This window comes from Procambarus clarkii, chromosome 13, assembly GCF_040958095.1.
Source record: "Procambarus clarkii isolate CNS0578487 chromosome 13, FALCON_Pclarkii_2.0, whole genome shotgun sequence".
Classification (NCBI taxonomy): Eukaryota; Metazoa; Arthropoda; class Malacostraca; order Decapoda; family Cambaridae; genus Procambarus; species Procambarus clarkii.
The window spans coordinates 35,166,615-35,185,066 of NC_091162.1; the positions used below are offsets into that span (position 1 = coordinate 35,166,615).

Below are 18,452 nucleotides of genomic sequence, written 5' to 3' on the forward strand. Positions count from 1 at the left end.
AATACTTATATATAACCTGTGTATATAGTGTAACAGCAAAACTATTTGTTTATTGTTTTTTGAACATAATAATTGAATCACTTATATGCACACCATAATTTTGAGTACAGTGATGGTTCACACATTTTATTACATAAATATACCACAATTCACTGTATGGAATAATATTACTGCAAAAAACTAACAAAAAATCAATCAGAGACATTGAAATAATTAGGTAATAATATATTTGTGGCAACTGCCGTCTGACAGCTCGGGCGGAGTAGACCTCATCTGGGGAAGGTTCTGTCAACGCCCCTTTTTTGCCACACTTATTTACCCTATTGCGGCTAAAATATGCCACCTACGATTTTTTTGTTATTTTTTCCGTGATCAGGGAACAAAAATGAACACTTCTATAAGACGAAAGAATTTTCTGGGGGGAGCCCCGCCGGCTCCCCGGAGCTTTACCGGCTGATATGCTAATGTCAGACTTTGGCATCAGTCATGTGTATGGAGTTCTAGGGCCTAACGGGGACCACGGCCAGAACCTGGCCCCCTCAGAGAGGCAAGGGGAGCAATGGCCTATAGAAACCCCCATGTGGTTGGAAGCATTCTATGTCTGCCATCGACCGGGTCAAGCATCCATAAAGGTAAGCATTCCAAAACAAACCCCTATTCTGGTTAAAATTGCTACTTAAAGCCGAACTAGTGGATAGAACTCTTCAACAGAAAACAAGGAAACTAGTATGACGTCATACGTCACCGCGCCGCTGTCTGCGCAGCTCCCCCTCCCCAGGAGGGGGAAGGGGGAGCCCCAGACCTCCCACGCCAGCTATCCACCCATCAGTTCTTCGGCTGATGCTATAGGCACCGGTTATGTGCTCCGGTTCCAGTGGTTGTTTCAGCACTGTACCTAGAGTGTGGTGTCTGTTTTCTAGGTGGTGCGTGAGCCGGGAGTGATTCTCCAGTACTCGGGCTGCATGCGCCTAGGGTTCCCTTCCCTAGGTGCCCTGTAAGTACTGCCCTTGGGGCTTGGGGCCGCCTTCCACAAGTTCCTTGGGTCCTGCCCCTGCTTGGCTGTTTACTGCTTGGTTTTCGGCCACTCTTTGTGTGCTTGGGTGTTCTGTCTCCCTTGTTCGCCTTAGAGTAAGGGGCAGTTTTGCACTGGTGGGGCGCAGGGTACTGTGCAGCTTGTCTTTACCAATCATAGCGGCCGGCTCTGTTCCGCTTGGGTACGCTGTCCTCTTGCGGGGTTTTCTTTTTCTATTTGTTTATCTACCTGGTGGGGGGTCTGCCTTCGTTCTTGCCCCTTGTGTCCCTTGTGTTCTGAGTATTTTCTGGTGCTACCCCCTGCTTGGTCCCCGTGAGTGTTCACGTCCCGGGGGTTCAGCTCTTAGAAAGTTGTTTGGTAGCTTTGGGTGCCGGTTAGCAGTACCCTGCCTGGGATTACCTGAGCGCGAGTCCTCTTATTGTAAACGCTCGGGACCCTGGGAAACCCCTGGGGGCGCGCGGGTCCGATGGATGTAACCCCAGAGTCCCCCCCCCCTCGCTTCCAGCGAGTTTGAGGGTTGCTCTCACCCTTTGTCTCTGGGTGACTCTGTGTTTTGCCTCCGTCTGCTGCCTGTGGGGTTGGTGACACCTTCGACCCGGAGTCCTGCGAGTTTGGTTGCTCGTTGTGGCTCGGTTACCCAGTTGTGTTGACAAAGCGGGTGCGGGCAGCAAGGGCGTTGCACTTGAGCCTTGGTGGTGGCAACGTTCTCGTGGTTTCCTCCCCGGGAGCCCCGGGGCTGCCCCGTTGTAGTTCGTTTTGAGACTTGGGGGTGTTGGTTGCTTCGGTTCCATCCACGCCCCCTTGTCTTTCCCCTGGATATTCCTTCCTGCCTGCATCCGGTTCCTTACCGTCTGTAGGTTCGGGGCGGGGTTTTTAATGGTATTGAGACTCGGGCAGTCTCGGGGAATTCCCCTTCCGGGGTAGTGATGGGGGCATTTGAGCCTGTTCCTCCAGCCGTGTTGTATGAGTCTGCCAGTGGGCTCCCTTAGTGTTTTCACGGCTGCCCCGGTTTTCTGGTACGGCCAGGGCTTTGGGGGAACGGCTCGGCCCCGGGGCCTGTCGTGTAGGTTCCCGGGGCTGGGGAGGGGCTGACTTGGTGGGCCTTGGCCCCGTTGGACCCCGTGGGGTTTATCCCCCTCTAGGTGGGGCTTGTGGTTATGCGGATTGGGGTCTTTCCTCCCCACTCGCCGTACGTGCTGTTGGGCGTCGGCCCCTCCCCGGGCTCGGTTCCTTGGCCTTTGAGTCGGTTGGTTCCGTCCTGTGGGTGGATGTTTCCTCCCACCCTTTTTGGGATGGTGTTTTCGTCATGTTTCCCCATTCGATCGGGTTCTGCGTGACTTCTGATCTCGGGTGCGCCTCCGCCTTCGTGTGCCATCAGGACTAGTGTTGGCTTCTGTGTTCTCGAGGGTACAGGAAGGTTTTTCGCTACTTCCCGCATTATTGGAACGTCTGTCGGCTCCTCGTCCTTGTCGCCGTTTTGGGCTACTTGTCGCCCTGTTGGGCTACTTGTAGCCCTGTTGGGCTTTTTGTCGCCCGGTTGGGCTACTTGCCATCGTCTTGCTACATACTGTCGCCTCTTTTCGTGCGGCGCTGGCAGAGCCACTTCAGCTTGCTTCCGTCTTGGTGTCTTGTGCGCCGTTTCACCTCCGGCCTGTTCGTGCACCGCTTGCACCATCCTGGTCTCTGGTCAGCATGCTCTGTCTTCTCCTCGGTTGGTAGTGCCCCTTCGGTTCCGGTGGTTTTTTTTCGTCGGCTCTTTCCTTTTGGCCTTTGCCTCTGGCGGTCGAGTCGCTGAGTTTTCTTGCTCCTTCGGTTTTAGCGTTTTGGTTGTTCGGTGGCAGCAGTCTCCATCTTTTCTGGCGCGGGGTGGGGCTGCTGCATTCTGGAGGGGTCCAGGGTTTGTTGGTGCTTCGTTAGTCGGGCCGGGGGTGTGTTGTGTTTTGTGTTCAGTGACGGCGCCGAGTAAGGAGCCGGTCGGCCAAGCGGACAGCACGCTGGACTTGTGATCCTGTGGTCCTGGGTTCGATCCCAGTCACCGGCGAGAAACAATGGGCAGAGTTTCTTTCTCCCTATGCCCCTGTTACCTAGCAGTAAAATAGGTACCTGGGTGTTAGTCAGCTGTCACGGGCTGCTTCCTGGGGGTGGAGGCCTGGTCAAGGACCGGGCCGCAGGGACACTAAAAAGCCCCGAAATCATCTCAAGATACCCTCAAGATAAGATAACGGCCCTCCGCTGTTGTTTGCGTGCCACGGCGTTTGGGTCCGGAGCGCGTTTTGCGTTGATCTGGTTCTGTTCTTCCCGGTTCGCGGGTGATGGTGTCCTGGGTGGTCAGCCGTGTTCTTGCGGCTAAGCTGCCTGTGTTCTTCCCTCATGCCTGTGGCGTTTGTAGCTTCGCTGCTCTCGCTGCCGTCTGGGCGACGTGGCCTTGCGGTCTTTCGGGCATGGATTTTTGGTGTTCGTGCGGGGGCCTTGCTGCTCGTTGTTCTCGTGTTATTCCCGGGACTTTTCGGGGCTGTGGCGCCTTGGGTTGGCATTTGCTACCGGTTATCTCGCTTCCGTGGGGGGTGCGTGGTGTCCGCCTCCCGGTTCTGTCCCTTTGACCTTCCTCTGTGGGTAATTAGCTCTGGGGAGCCGACAGGGCTCCCCCCAGAAAACCAGCGTTGAATGTAATGAAACGCCATTTTCTGGGCGAGACCCGGAGGCTCCCCGGCAACCCTCCCTCCCTCCCTCCGGTCGGCGGTTTCTCGCGTGTTTTGATGTCCTGCCTCAGAACTGATGGGTGGATAGCCGGCGTGAGAGGTCTGGGGCTCCCCCTTCCCCCTCCTGGGGAGGGGGAGCTGCGCAGACAGCGGCGCGGTGACGTATGACTTCATACTAGTTTCCTTGTTTTCTGTTGAAGAGTTATATCCACTAGTTCGGCTTTAGGTAGCAATTTTCACCAGAATAGGGGTTTGTTTTGGAATGCTTACCTTTCTGGATGCTTGATCCGGTCGATGGCAGACATAGAATGCTTCCTACCACACGGGGGTTTCTATAGGCCATTGCTTACCTTGCCTCTCTGAGGGGGCCAGGTTCTGGCCGTGGTCCCCGGTAGGCCCTAGAACTCCATACACATGACTGATGCCAAAGTCTGACATTAGCATATCAGCCGGTAAAGCTCCGGGGAGCCTCCGGGTCTCACCCAGAAAATTTATTTATTTATATATATATATAATAGAAGGTACATTGGGTTTGTGAGAATACATTGGATAGTACAGTATTTACATTCTTGTAAAGCCACTAGTACGCACAGCGTTTCGGGCAGGTCCTTAATCTAGCAGATAATTTTAAGTAGGTAATTTCAATCAGAATTGATAAATGATAAAGATACATTACAAGAGAAAAATGAGATGAGAGATAAGTAGGTATATTAAAGCACATTGTTATATTAAAGCTCTGATTAAATACATTGACAGCTTGATTAGTAATTTAAACAAGGTTAATAGACACCAAACAGCAGATTGACAGCACATATAAGACAGCAATGATCACAATGGTAAAGATGTTCAGATTGGGTACATAAAGATTGGGAGACTGGGTAGCAAAAGATACAGATAAACAAGATTTATAAACACCAAACAACAGATTGGCAGCACATATAAGAAAACAGCAATGATCACAATGGTAAAGATGTTCAAATTGGGAACATAAAGGTTGGGAGATTGGGTAGCAATTGATACAGTGCAATTTTAAGGCAAAAAGCGAAAAACTATGAAGATGAAATTAGGTACTTTTTAGTATTGATTTTGAATGATGTAAAAGTTGGACAGCTTTTCAATTCAGTAGGGAGTGAGTTCCATAAACTGGGTCCCTTTATTTGCATAGTGTTTTCACAGATTAAGTTTAACTCTGGGGATATCAAAGAGATATTTATTTCTGGTGTGGTGATAATGGGTCCTATTACATCTGTCCAAGAAGAGTTTCAGACAAGGATTTGCATTTAAGAACAGGGTTTTGTAAATGTAGTTGACACAAAAGAATTTGTGGAGTGAGATTATGTTTAGCATGTTTAGGGAGTTAAACAAGGGGGCTGTGTGTTGTCTGAAAGCAGAACTTGATATTATTCTGATAGCAGATTTTTGCTGGATGATGATGGACTTGAGGTGGTTTGCAGTGGTTGAATCCCATGCACAGATACCATAGTTGAGATAGGGATAGATTAGTGCATAATATAGAGAGATGACAGCAGAGTTGGGAACATAATATCTGATTTTGGAGAGTATACCAACTGTTTTAGAGACTTTCTTAGTTATGTGTTGTATGTGGGTACTGAAGTTGAGTCTCTTGTCTAGGAAAATGCCAAGAAACTTTCCATCATTTTTATTGCTAATGTTTACATTGTCAATCTGAAGCTGAATTGCATTTGTAGATTTGCTTCCAAATAGGATGTAGTAGGTTTGAAATGGCGTTTCATTACATTCAACGCTGGTTTTTTGTAGTAATTTTATTCAGTAGTGTGTAATATGTGGAATTTATATAGTTAAATGAGGACATCACCATTTTAAAAAATATGGAGCTCATATATGGTGACATATTCTTAGATCAACCAGTGTTCTTGTTGTTTTTATGCTATATACACATGTTATATATCACTATCAACATTTATATGCGTAATAACAAACTAATAAGCAGTTCTGGTGGGTGTGGTGATGAAATCAAAACACAGTATTCAGCCACATGATACAAGCTGACGACACCAGCAGTCACATGATGCAAGACAAGGCCTACAATATTCTACACATTTGGCTATGATTAGCTACTGCTGCTATTATCACATTCCTGTCAAAAATTCCAATTATGAATCCATTTCCGTAAGGAAATGAACATTAGTAAAGAAAATTAACATAAGTAAAGGAACATAAGGTCATTTCATGATGGTTAGATGCAGGAAACAAAGGCTGGGTGCTATGTCTGTACCTCATGCTGTTAATATCATAACTAGCATTGTATTCACTGATATCTGAACACTGTACATAGTCCTGTATGTCCAGCCTTGGTTGCGCTCTCAGTACTAAAGTTCTTACATCCAGCAGCGATGCAGATGATTTCTTTTCAAGATGCCATCTGTTTACAGGAGTCCTGAGGCACAGGATGTACCCATACAGGATGTCCTATGTACCCGTTGCATTTTTTAATTCCCTATACCTAAAATGTCATATGGTGCTCTGTGCACCCCAATTGGGTGCCTTAAGACGCTTTGCACAGTGCATTGGTTAAGGAAAAGAAGGTAGTGATTCAACTGTATAAATCTCTGGTGCACTCCCATTTTGATTATTGTATCTCAGCATGGAGACCTCACCTTCAGAAAGACGTAGCTTTCTGGAGAAAAGTGCAACACCGAGCCCCAACAGTCATTCCAGAGCTAAGTTATCTCTGGTATCATGGACACTGGAGGCCCACAGAACTAACAATGCAAACCAGGCAAGACAGGGCAGATCTCATTGAAACTTTTAAAATACTAAACAAGTTGGAGGATGTTGTTCCTGACAATTTCTTCAAAGATCAGATGTAACACAAACAAGGAGCAACGGTTTCAAGCTCAACAAACCTCAATGTAGGACTGAGAACAGGAGATGCTTTTTCACCCACAGGGTTATAAAGACCATGGAACTGCCTACCGATCGAAACTGCAAATGCCAAAACACTGTTAGGCTTTAAAATCTACCTAGAGAGGATCATCAAGGCAAATGGGGGACCTTAGACAACCTGCTGGTTTCCTGTCTTCATCAAGACAACTAGTGTTAGTGGCCTTCAGGTAAATCGGGTACATCTTTCTCATGATCGTTATGAGGCCTTCTTGTTTGTCGTCCAGCTCCTTCTTTCTCCATGTGTAGCATGCTGATGGAATGTAGGCATTTATGATTATAAGTTTATCATCCTGATTGCAGTATTAAGAATATTAACCTAGCTTATAACTTTAATTCTAAGAGCAACTGAATTTGTTCTCAGGTTCAGGATTGATATACTTACGCAATGACAATGATGCTAACTGCACCTATGAAGGTGATAATAATGTCCTGCTGCAGCAGACTAGCAACTGGCTCATAGGTGTATGGAAGAATCGATCGGAGATGTCTGTAGCTCATCCTATGGGTACTGTGGATTACTTTGATCAAGGTGACCACATTCTACGCCAGACATGGATGAATTCCCCAATAAATGAACACTCTACCAATCTAGGTAAGATTATGTTTTTTCCAGCAAATTCCATACTTTTCACTAAATTCTCCCCTCTTAAATGTAGAGTATGTTATATTAAGAGGTGTAATACATGCTTATGTTTATGATATGTTAATTTTTGTATGACTTTAACCCCTGGGCAACATAGCTATTAACCAGGGTCATGGTGGCCCGTTTGTTTCTGCTAGGTCTTCGGATTCTGGCCTACCTCAACGACTGGTAGGTGTGGGCTCTCAGCCAGTCTGTGTGTCTGCTAGCCTGGGATCTGGTTCTTTCCCAGCCTGTTGGGGTCGGGTTCGGGTTACTGGTAAATTGGCAAAGTCCCAGTTGGTTCCGTCCCCAGGTTCAAACATTACTGGGCCTCGTGTGGGATTTGCGGACAACATTAGTCTCTCTCGCTCCTGTGGCATTGCTCCAGTTGCGGTCCCACCTTCGGCTGTTTCTGAGTGGGACCTGGGTCACTTGGCGGTTGCTTGAACAATTGTGAGGGAGCGTGAACTTTGCCAAGTTGGTTTACCCGCTGGCCAGGGTTTGGTTCTGGAGGCTGTTCTGGTATCTCCGGGCAGCCCTTTTTGCCACTCTCACAAAAACTAGGTTTGTTCCCTGGGGTCCTTGCGTCAGTTGCTGCGTCTCCAAGTTCCTCTTTGGGTTTTTTTGGGTTCGGTGCAATGGCACCTTACCCTTCCCTTGCTCGATGTGTTCATGGACGCCAAGTTTCTTGGGTGGAGCTTTGTGACCAGCGCTCACCAGGCACCAGGCTGGCCAAGGTCATTGGGGTCTGTCTTTTCGTTGAGCTCACAGCAGTGTGGGAGTTTGAGGCTGTGTGGCATGTGCTGTGGCAGATTCGACTCCCTTGGGGTTCTGTGATCCAGCTCCATTCGGACTGCTCTCCTGTGGTTCATTGTCTCAACCGGGGGAGGGTGTCTCTGTGGTCCGTGACTCTTTGAGGCTGGTTGCTTCGGGTACCTCTTCTGCTGAGTTCTCGGGGTTTGGAGATAGGGCCTGGAGGGGGACCTCTTTACGAAGACATGGTCTCGGCATCTCCCATTATGCGTGGCGCCGTTTCCCGACTGCGAAGCGCTGTCACGGTGGACGCTTTTTGGCAGGACTGATCGAGGGGGGGGGGGGGGGTTCCTGTACCTTTATCTCCCGGTTCATCTGTTGCTCCAGGGTCTGGCTCAGCTGGAATCCTATCAGGGAAAGAGTGCTTCTCCTGTCCCCATGGTAGCCAGCCCAGCCTTGATTTCAGGCGCTGCTTGCTCGGTGTCCAGACCCGGGTGTCTTTCCGGGCCTCCACCTCTTACAGCAGGTTGGGCTGGTGAGGTACCTCGCTGATTCGGCTTACTCTTCCACTCTTCACGTTTGGTTTTTCTGACACTGGTATGGTGATCAGGTGGCTTCATTGATCCCACCTCGTTCCACCTGAGGGCTTCGTCTCAGCGACAGTATGAAGTCCCCTGACAGTCTTTCCGCCATTTCCTTTCCCTTCTTAGGGTGTCATCTGTGTCTGTTAAGGTTGTTTTGTCCTTTCTCTCTTGGCTTTTTCTGGACTGGCATCTTATGCCGAATACTGTCACTTCTTATCGTGCGGCATTGGCGGAGGTGCTTCAGCTTGCATTTGGAGTGGATGTCACTTCGCCTTCGTTCTGCAAGCTCTCTCGTGCCTTTTTTCGCCTTTGGTCTGCTCAGGCGCTGCCTGAGCTGTCCTGGTCTTTGAACCGGGTGCTCTCTTTTCTCTCTTCTCGTTTTGTTGTGGCCCCTTCAGTTCAGAACTTTTTTATGAAGGCCTTGTTTTTGTTGGCTTTCTCCTCTCGATAATGGGTTCGGGAGCTTCATGGTCTTCTCTGGTGCCAAGGGTACTGTTCTTTTGGTCCTGGGGGTTGTTTTATTCGTTTGCAGATCCGTCCTTCTTATCTGGCGAAGAATAAGATGGTTGGCTTCCAGAGGGGTCTGTTGGTTTTGGATGCTTCATTGGTTCGGTTGGAGGTGCATCATGTGTTATGTCCGGTGACGGCTTTGCATCACTACCTGCAGGCCAGTGATTCAGTGTCAGTGGATGCGCTCTGGATGGATCCGGTTTCCCTGATTTCCTGTTCCAAAGCTCGTGTGTCTCAGGTTGTCCACAGTGTCATAAAGTCTTGCCAGCCTGCAATCTACCCTCGTGCCCATGATGTATGGTGGGAATACATCTTGGGGTCAACATTCAGAGTTTTGGAGATCAAACAGGGTCCTGGCCACCAGGTATCTTGTGAACGTTCCGGGCCTTCTCAAGCCTTGTGTTGCTTTGGGATATCTGTAGTGGCCTGTTATCTCATCTTCGTCTTGAGACCTACAGTACTGCCGCCTCCCAGTTAAGTCCCTGTTTGTGTGGAGAGCTCCTCTGGCTCCCCAGTGCTATACCAGGCTGATATCTATGTATTAGACCGTGACATCGGTCTATTCGATGGAGTTCTTGCTTACCGGGGACCATGAGCCAGAACCTGGCCCCCTCAGAGAGGTGCGAGGAACAGTGGCTTATAGAAACCCCCCATGTGGTTGGGAGCATTCCATGTCTACTATCGACCGGGTTAGGCATCCAGAAAGGTAAGCGTCCCAAAACAAACTCCACCTGGTTACAAAATTGATACCTAAAGCCGAACTGGCAAGAACAACTCCCTAATCTAAAACAAGCAAATAAGCATGACGTCACAACAGCCGCCGCACCGCTGTCTGCGCAGCTCCCCACTCCCCCTTCCTGGGAGGGGGAAGGGGGAGCCCCAGATCCCTCGCACCAGCTATCCAACCTCAGTTCTGAGATTGATGTGGCATGGCGGTTGTTAGACTCTGGTTCTTGTCTCTAAGCGGTGCTGTGCCCTTGCGGTACTGTTCTGATGTGTTATTGTTTGCGAGCCAAGAGTAATTCAAGACATACTGGGGCTGCATGCGCCTAGGGTTTTCTTCCCTAGGTGCCTTGTAAGTACTGCCCCTTACGGCATGGGGTTATCTTTCACAAGTCATTCGGGAACTACTGCCATAGGGACTTTTTGCTGCTTGGTGACTGCCCTTGGGGTCAGCTGGGGTTTTCATTGCCGCCATTTGACCTAGGGTAGGAGGTAGTATTGTCACTGGTAAGGGCGCAAGGTACTGTGCAGCTTGTCACATTATACACAGCGACCAGTTCTGTTCTTCCTGAAGATATTGTGATTTAGTTGGGTTTTTCATTTGCTTTTGTTTCTTTTGGCTGGTGGGGGTCTGTCTTTGGTTATTGTTACCCTCTGTTATTTTGGTGGTTCCCTGCTAGGCCCCCGTACTTGTACATGTTGCAGGGGTTCAGCTATAGTTGTTCTCCCGGTAGTTTGGGCCAACTGCTTAGCAGTACCTTGCATGACATAACCTTAGCAGTCAGCCTGAAGGCCCTGGAATACCCCCATTTGGGCTCTTTGGTCCCATGGAGACATCCTATGGTCTCATCTCGCTTCGTACAAGTTCAAAGGTTGCTCTGTCCCCTTGTCTCAGGGTGACATTCATTGTTTTGCCCCCCACCGTGATGCCTGTTGGGTCAATGACAACTTTGACCCAGAGTCCTGGAAGTGGTGTTCCTTGCTTGTATGCCAATTCATCCAGTCTACTAATATTGATATTCGGGTGCAGGCAGCTTCAGCGTTGCATGCACAGTTTAGGTTGCTGCAACGCACTAGGTTGGTTGCCTTTCCGGATGCCCCAAGGCAGCCTCGATTTGGTTATAGGGACCCGGACTTGGGGGCATAAATCACTTTGATTTTGGTTTGGTCCCCGGTCCCTTGTCCTTCTCCTGCTGTTTGTCCTGCTCATCACCCCCCCCCCCCCTCCCCCTTGCCCCATCCAGTTCGGCAATGGAGGCATTCGAGCCTGCTCCTCCAGCCAGCACTTCGGGGTCTGACCAGCTGGTCCCCCTTTTCCGGTGAGCTCTGCCTTTTCTTTAGAAGCAGAGGAGTTTGGAGGGCGGCTCTGCCCCGTTTAACCCCGCTTGGGTGTCAAACGGGGCACAGGCTTGGCTTGTCCTGCTCATTCTTCCCCCCCCCCCTTCCCTTCTCCTCCCTGTACGAGTTTGATATGATTCCGGCTCCTCCCCAGGTTCGGTTCCAGGTTCCCCTGGGATTTTTTGGTCCCCTCCTTCCAGAGGATTTCAGCCTCCCGCATCCCACCTACACAGGTTCGGGAGGCCGTTGCAGCGTACCTCCTGCATGACCCGGATTTTGCCTTGATAATGGACCCTTCCTTTAAATTAAATTAAATTAATTTTTTTATTCCGGAAAAGTACATACTTCGTTGATTTACAAACATAATGTTGGATTTATAGATAGAGCTAGTACATACCTAAAGCCACTAATACGCTTAGCGTTTCGGGCAAGTTTCTTGTTTGAGTTCAGTTCTGTTTTTCCTTATTGGGTGTGTTACAAGATGCCGGTTTCATCCTGGTTGGCAAACTGTCCTTTTCTTTGAGGGCATGGCATACGTTCTGTTGGACCCGCACGCATGAATGGTGGGAAACTTCTACGGTGGTTCAGGTTTACCAGGGGGGGCAAGTTCAAGCATCTCAATGCATGCTTACTCTCACCCGTTCTTCCTAAGGATATTGGCCAGGTGCAGATTTATGTGCAGGTTCCCGTCCTTTCCTGTCCTTTCGGTTGCTGAGGATTTGCGTGCCCAGGGGCATTTGGCTTCGGTTTTGCATTTCTTTTTCCTGCTCGAACTGTCCTCGGACTAGCTTGAGGAGGATGTGGAGGTGCTGGGTATAGGGCTGGTGTCAGGTGCACTTGCCTTTGGCAGCTTGGGTATCGACTGCTTTGTTGAAGTTGTTTGCGCCTACTCTGAAGGAGGTATAGTGTCTCTGTTCTTTGCTTCTCACCTCGCGTGCCAGCAGGCTGTGCTCGCTCTGTCTCTGGAATCCACGTGGGCATTGTCTCTTAGATATTCATCCCCCTTTTGCTGGTTGGTGTTCGTGGTTTCTGTGGTTGTGCAGTATCTGCAGGAAGCTTCGTCTAGCTGTCGCCCTATATCTGATTTGTTAGTTCTCCGGGGTGGCCGTGAGGGTCATTCCCGGAGGGGTCATGTGCCAGGGTTCGGGGTTCCTTCAGTTGTGGCAGGCCTGTGGTGCCAGTTTCAAAGCCAGCGTTGCCTTCGTAGCTGGCTGTGTTTGGTCGGGGCGGTGTTCGCACTGTGTGTCGCTCAGTTTCTCGTAAGGGGCATCGGCGTTTTTGCAGTTTGCTCCATTGACGGAGCGATGGGGGGGAAGGCTCGCGCTGTTTGCTCATGCCTGGTCCCACGATTTGTTGGCATTTTGCATCATTTCCACCGGCCTACGGTGGTGTTGGGTGGCGCCTCCTCCTTCAGGGGGTTCGAGGTTCACAGGGCAGGCCTCTTTCCCTGCGCTCTGTCAGGTCATCTTGAAGTGGGTGCGCTTGGGCATGGTCGAAACGACTTCGTCCCTCAGGTGAGTTTCCTGCCAGTTTCTAGTCTCGAAACGAGACTGCTGATTTGTGGTTCATTTTGGACTTGTCCCATCTAAACCCATGGGTTTTTGCCTTTTCGATGACCATGCACTCTGTCCCAAGTCCGGCTAATTTTGGAGTCGGACGCTTGGATGGTGTGTGAATCTCCTGGACATGTATTGGCATGTCCTGATTCACACGGAGTTCAGGGACTGGCTTGATTTTGTTGCGGGGCGGCAAGTTTACCACTTTTGTTGCCTTCCATTTGGCTTAAATCTGGCACCTTGCGTTTTCACACGCCTTACCCGGGTCATGGTGACCCGTTTGCTTCTGCTAGGGGTTCAGGTTTTGGCCTACCTCAACGACTGGCTGGTGTGGTCCCAGTCGGTCAGCGTGTCTGCCAGGGATTTGGTTCTTTCCCAGCTTGTGGGGTTCGGGTTATTGACGAACTGGAGGAAGTCCCATTTGGTTCTCTCTCGGGTTTGGACTTGCTGGGTTTTTTTGTGGTACTCTTGGAACTTTTCCTTGTCACTCCCTCCGGTCCTGCCTTTAGCTGTTTCTGGGGGGTTCCTGGGTTACTCATTGGTTGCTCGAACAGCTGTGCGGGAGTCTAAAATTCACTGTGTTGGTTTAACGGCCGGGTCAGGTCTGGCTTCGGCGGCTGTTCTGGATCCTTCGGGGTTGTCTCTTCCGCCGCTCTCGCGATCATTGGGTTTGGCCTCCGGGGTCCTTGCGTTGACTGCTGTGTATCCAGCTTCCTCTAAAGTTTTTTTGGGGTTCAGTGCCATGGCACCTTCCCGAGCCCTTGCTCGATGTGTTCATGGATGCATCAACTCTTGACTGGGGTTTTGTGACCAGTGTTCACCAAGCTGGCCAGGGGTGGTGGGGTCCGTCCTTCCATTGGGCTCACAGCACGGTGCGGAAGTTCACATCGGTGTGGCTGTCGCTTCAGAGGATTCGGGTCGCTTGCAGATCGATGATCTGGCTCCATGCAGACTGGTTCATTGCCTGAATCAAGGGGGATTCATTGCAGTTCTTGGCTCTTTAACCCTTAAGCTGTGCAAAATGTCATATGAAATCGTACATAGAGCTCAATTTTTAAAATTTGTTGAAACGCTTTCAAATGTTTTGCACATAATCTACTAGGCAAATGGTTCAACTCTGTCTACATGATACCAACGTAACTTGAAAAACAAGAAAATAAAAATAATTATAAAATTAAATATTGAAAACTTCAGGTTTTGAAATCAGCCTCAAAAATATATAATATCACAAATTGTTCATTTGGTGTTATTATGCTCTCAGAATACCATATGATCTTCATTAACATATATTTAGAATATAGGTTTTCGGTATACAGTAATTTACTGTATAAAAGTGTCAATATGGCATTTGAAATACAGTACTGTATGCGCAAATTTAGACAACAAAAATTTATAACTCCAAATGTTTAAGGTTTATGAAAAATCAATTCTATAGGGAGTGTACAACAGACAGCTGTGCACTCTATATGTAAAAATGTTGAAAATCGGTCAGAAACTAGATTTTTGGATACTGAAGTACTGTAAGTTAAAATTCTTGTTATAGATATACTGTTATTGAAGTTGAAGTTATCCACAATGAATAAGGCTAATTCATGAATTTATTTGTATGATTTAATAAACATTGTTTGGCATTCATACTCAAATATATGAAAGTTGTAGTTCAATATGTGTTGAAATTAAATTTATAATAATTATAATGGTTTAGGGGATATATTTAGGGTATGCTTTATAGAAGTAAAAAAACCTAAACTGGTCCCTAATCATCAAAACAACCTAAAGAGACAAAGAAAATAGAGTTTGAAATCTGTGAAAAGATTAGCCCAAAATAAAATTCGAAGCCCAAGTTCTGCGAGTTATGACTGATTTATTTGTTGACCAATTTAATTCTGTCTTCACATATTTAGGGACGGGTATGCACTCTCCACGATGTGAAGGTTGCAACAAAATCAGATAATAAACAAAGAAGAAAAAACTAAAATCTTAAAAAACAAAAAATCCCCCCCTAAAAAAAAATTTTTAGACATTGATGAAAGTAACAAATACTAACATTGGGCAATGTATTTATATGTTATGTAAGAAAATAGAGCATAATAACATACTTAATCATTATTATTTGTGTTATAATGTATTACTCAGCAATGCTATAAAGGCACCAGCTGCATGTCCACTTTGTGGACACTTCTTACTACTATTCTTCTTTGTGCATTGAACAGGTGCTTGCATCCCTTTATTACTGCATTATCCATCAGTTCCAGTTAACAGGAGCTGTTCTCCTTGTCAACAAAATGTTGTTCTTTTTAAAAAATTTGTCTAAAATCAATTTCTGAAAGTATTTTGATGAAAGTTTCATGACGCTGAAGCCAATAAGTTGGAGATTTGTTTAACATTTTTATTTAATTTTTACATTATTCGTATATTTTTCGCTTCCCTGCCACTTTTGCTGAGCAGTTTAAGGTTTAAGCCTAGTTGCTTCGGGTTACTCGTCTGCTGAGTGTTCAGGGTTTGGCTGTCTGGGCAATTCATATCCAGGGTGTGCCTAGAAACCTGTCTCGGTTCATTCCCCTGTCCACGGAATGGACAGTCGATGCCGTCTCGTTCAGATTGCTAGTTTCAATGTTGGTTTTTACCAATCTGTGGGTAGTTAGCTTCAGGGAGCCAACGGAGCTCCCCGCAGAAAACCAGCTTTGAATGTAATTAAACATCATTTTCTGGGTGAGCTCCCTGACACCCTCTAGTTGGTTATTTTCATCAGTCTCGAACTGACGGGGTGAGCTGACGGCTTGTCTGAGCGGACTGTCCTCTCCCCCTCCCGCTTGGGGAGTGGGGAGGCACTGACGAGTGGTTAGGCTAAGGGAATAATGTTTTACTTGTTGATTTTCTTTTGGGTGGAGTTATTTTGCTTGGTTCAGATGTAGGTTCCAATTTTAACCACTGCACTGCGCAGAGTACAGTCCAGAAAAAGACCTAACACGGGTCTGACACGAGTGATGGATACAATGAGGTGGACGATGTTGCGAGTGTGCAGTACATTTGCCTCGCTCAGCCTCCCAAGCCGCCTTGGGTCAACTCTGCTAGAGTTACCATCATCATCTGTGTCACCTGATGTGAGTTTATTTGGTGATACTACATGTGATGAGTCATTTTTGTGGTTCAGTGAAATAAGCTCAGATACAAGCAGTATTGACGAACCGAGTGTAATACCTGCTTGATGGGGTTTTGGGAGTTCTTCTACTCCCCAAGCCTGGCTCAATGCCAAGCTTGAGTTATGAGAGCTTGGTCCACCAGGCTGTTGTTTGGAGTGGTCCGCAGGCGCACATACCCACGACAGCCCGGTTAGTCCGACACTTTTTTTAGAAAATAATCTAGTTTTCTCTTGAACATGTCCACAGTTGTTCAATAAGCGGCTATTGTGTTAATAGGTGGGGTTTTGCTGCCCCAGGCTTTGCTGCCGATGAAGCAAGCACCAGCATGTCACGTGGCCTGAAGACAAAGACGACAGTGTGCCCTCGACATCAGGTATTTACGGTGGGTCTATACTACGCAGAACAGTCTCATCTCCTGGCATACCCACACACAGCCTTAGCACAAGACGACGCAGCTGCGGTGTTGGCACCCGTGGTGGTGGTGTTTGTTCTGGTGGTGGCACCCGTGGTGGTGGTGTTTGTTCTGGTGGTGGCACCCGTGGTGGTGGCACCCGTGGTGGTGGCACCCGTGGTGGTGGCACCCGTGGTGGTGGCACCCGTGGTATTGGCACCCGTGGTGGTGGCACCCGTGGTGGTGGCACCCGTGGTGGTGGTGTTTGTTCTGGTGTTGGCCGTGGTGTTGGTGCCAAAAGCAAAAACACAGGTGTACTTGTGTGGGAGGATTGTGAGAATTGTCTCACAAATTCCAACATTTGATGATACCGATGTTGGTGTAACCTTATTCTCCTATACAGTGGTACCTTGGGTTACGAACGTCCCTGTTTATGAACTTTTCCGGTTACGAAGCCGATTTGTTCAGAAAATTTGCATCGGGATACGAGTTTGTTGATACGCATACGGCCGACCTAGCGCGTGGTGGCCCGGTGATCGTGCCTCAGTTTACCATTGCCTTGCGCCCAGTGACTATCCTGCCTGAATTCTTCACAAGAATTTACAGTTTTTTGTCGGATTTTTGGCCATTTGAGCATAAAAGTTGTTATAATATATCTCGCCATGGGTTCCAAGAAAGCCAGTAGTAAGGTTCAAGGCAAGAAACCACATGTGAGAATGACCATAGAGGAAAAACAAGAGATCATTTGTAAACATGAAATTAGTACTCGTGTTGTTGAACTAGCTAAGCATTACAACAAATCTTAATGGGAGGAAGGGGAGGCAGCAGAGAATGTCCCTTCCTCATTAATTAAGAAAATGTGTGCAGTATGGGAAGGACTGCAAAGTTTTGCTGAAAAGAATCACGCAGAGAAAGCAGTAGTAGGCCGTTGCATTAATCTTTTCAATGACAATGTGATGCCTCACTACAGAAAAGTGTTGCAAAGAAGGGAAAAACAATCTTCAATGGAATGTTTCCTTGTGAGAAAAGTAAGAAAATCAAGCAGTGAGCCACAACCAGGACCTAGTGGTATGCAGGCAAAACGTTCCAGAGAGTGCACACCAGAGAAATCTTCACTGCCTGATGTTGTAATGGAAGGGGGACTCCCCTTCCAAACAGTAATACCTCTCCTCCTTCTCCCTCCTCACCATCTTCCATATGCCAACAGGAGTCATCAGCAAGGATAAGTAATAACTTGAACATACTTTAGGGCACTGGTATGCACCCAGTGCCCTTAGTTTTGTCTGTGATTAACGTACAGTATTTAACCGCCGGTGGAAGAATAATTGTGGAATTTACCATTTTTGGACTACAGCTGTATTGTTATACAACAAAATGTCTCGGGGGCTTACTAATAGTGCCTTATTAATGCCAAAAATGAAGCAATATTTTGCAAGAACTTGTAGCAGAAAATCAACCAGCACGAGAACAGCTGTACCCAGCACGAGAACAGCCGTACCCAGCACGAGAACAGTTGTGCTCAGCATGAGAACAGATGTGCCCAGCACGAGCACAGCTGTACCCAGCACTGGTACAACAGCAGCCAATTGTTGCTCAAAGCAGCTGAAGCCACAGCAGCAGCAAGCATCAGCAAAGCTGATGCAAACATCTAAAAACATCGTGTGTGGCGTGAAGAGATAGAACAAGTGTTAAATTTAAGTGTGTACATAATGTTAAAATTAAAGTTGCAGTAATTTTAGTGTACATTAGTTTTCATGAACTGTATTGTAGTACTCAACATACAGCAGAACTACTTAATCAACATGGTGTTAACGGTATAATACACTACAGTACGTATTTACTGTACAGCATTCACAACTCCATGAGACTTCAAGATGGACATAACTCCAACAATAAGGTAAATAAAAAATGTAACACAGTATTTTGTGGTAGGGTAATAATATATAGGTACAGTATATAATATGATAATGCATTTTTATTGTGTACAAGAAAAAAAAGACACTGATGCAAACGCCTTCTGAAGGTCACCTCTTGCAACGAATCCAACGCTCCAGCGCACTGGGGTTGGTCCCATATAGTATGTTGAATCGAGGTTGTACTGTAGTATTACAGAAGACCCCTGACTGTGATAAAACTGACCAGGATTCTAATAATAGCAGGATTGTGGTGATA

General features: G+C 47.5%; 1 protein-coding gene across 1 annotated transcript in view; it reads left to right on the top strand.

Moving 5' to 3' along the window:
• Positions 1-18,452, top strand: part of LOC123757281 (peroxisomal acyl-coenzyme A oxidase 3) — a 249,864-nt gene that overhangs the window by 62,653 nt on the left and 168,759 nt on the right. The window contains exon 5 of the mRNA XM_045740829.2: positions 7,022-7,252. Coding sequence (XP_045596785.2) covers positions 7,022-7,252 — 231 coding nt within the window. The remainder of the gene's footprint in view (positions 1-7,021; positions 7,253-18,452) is intronic.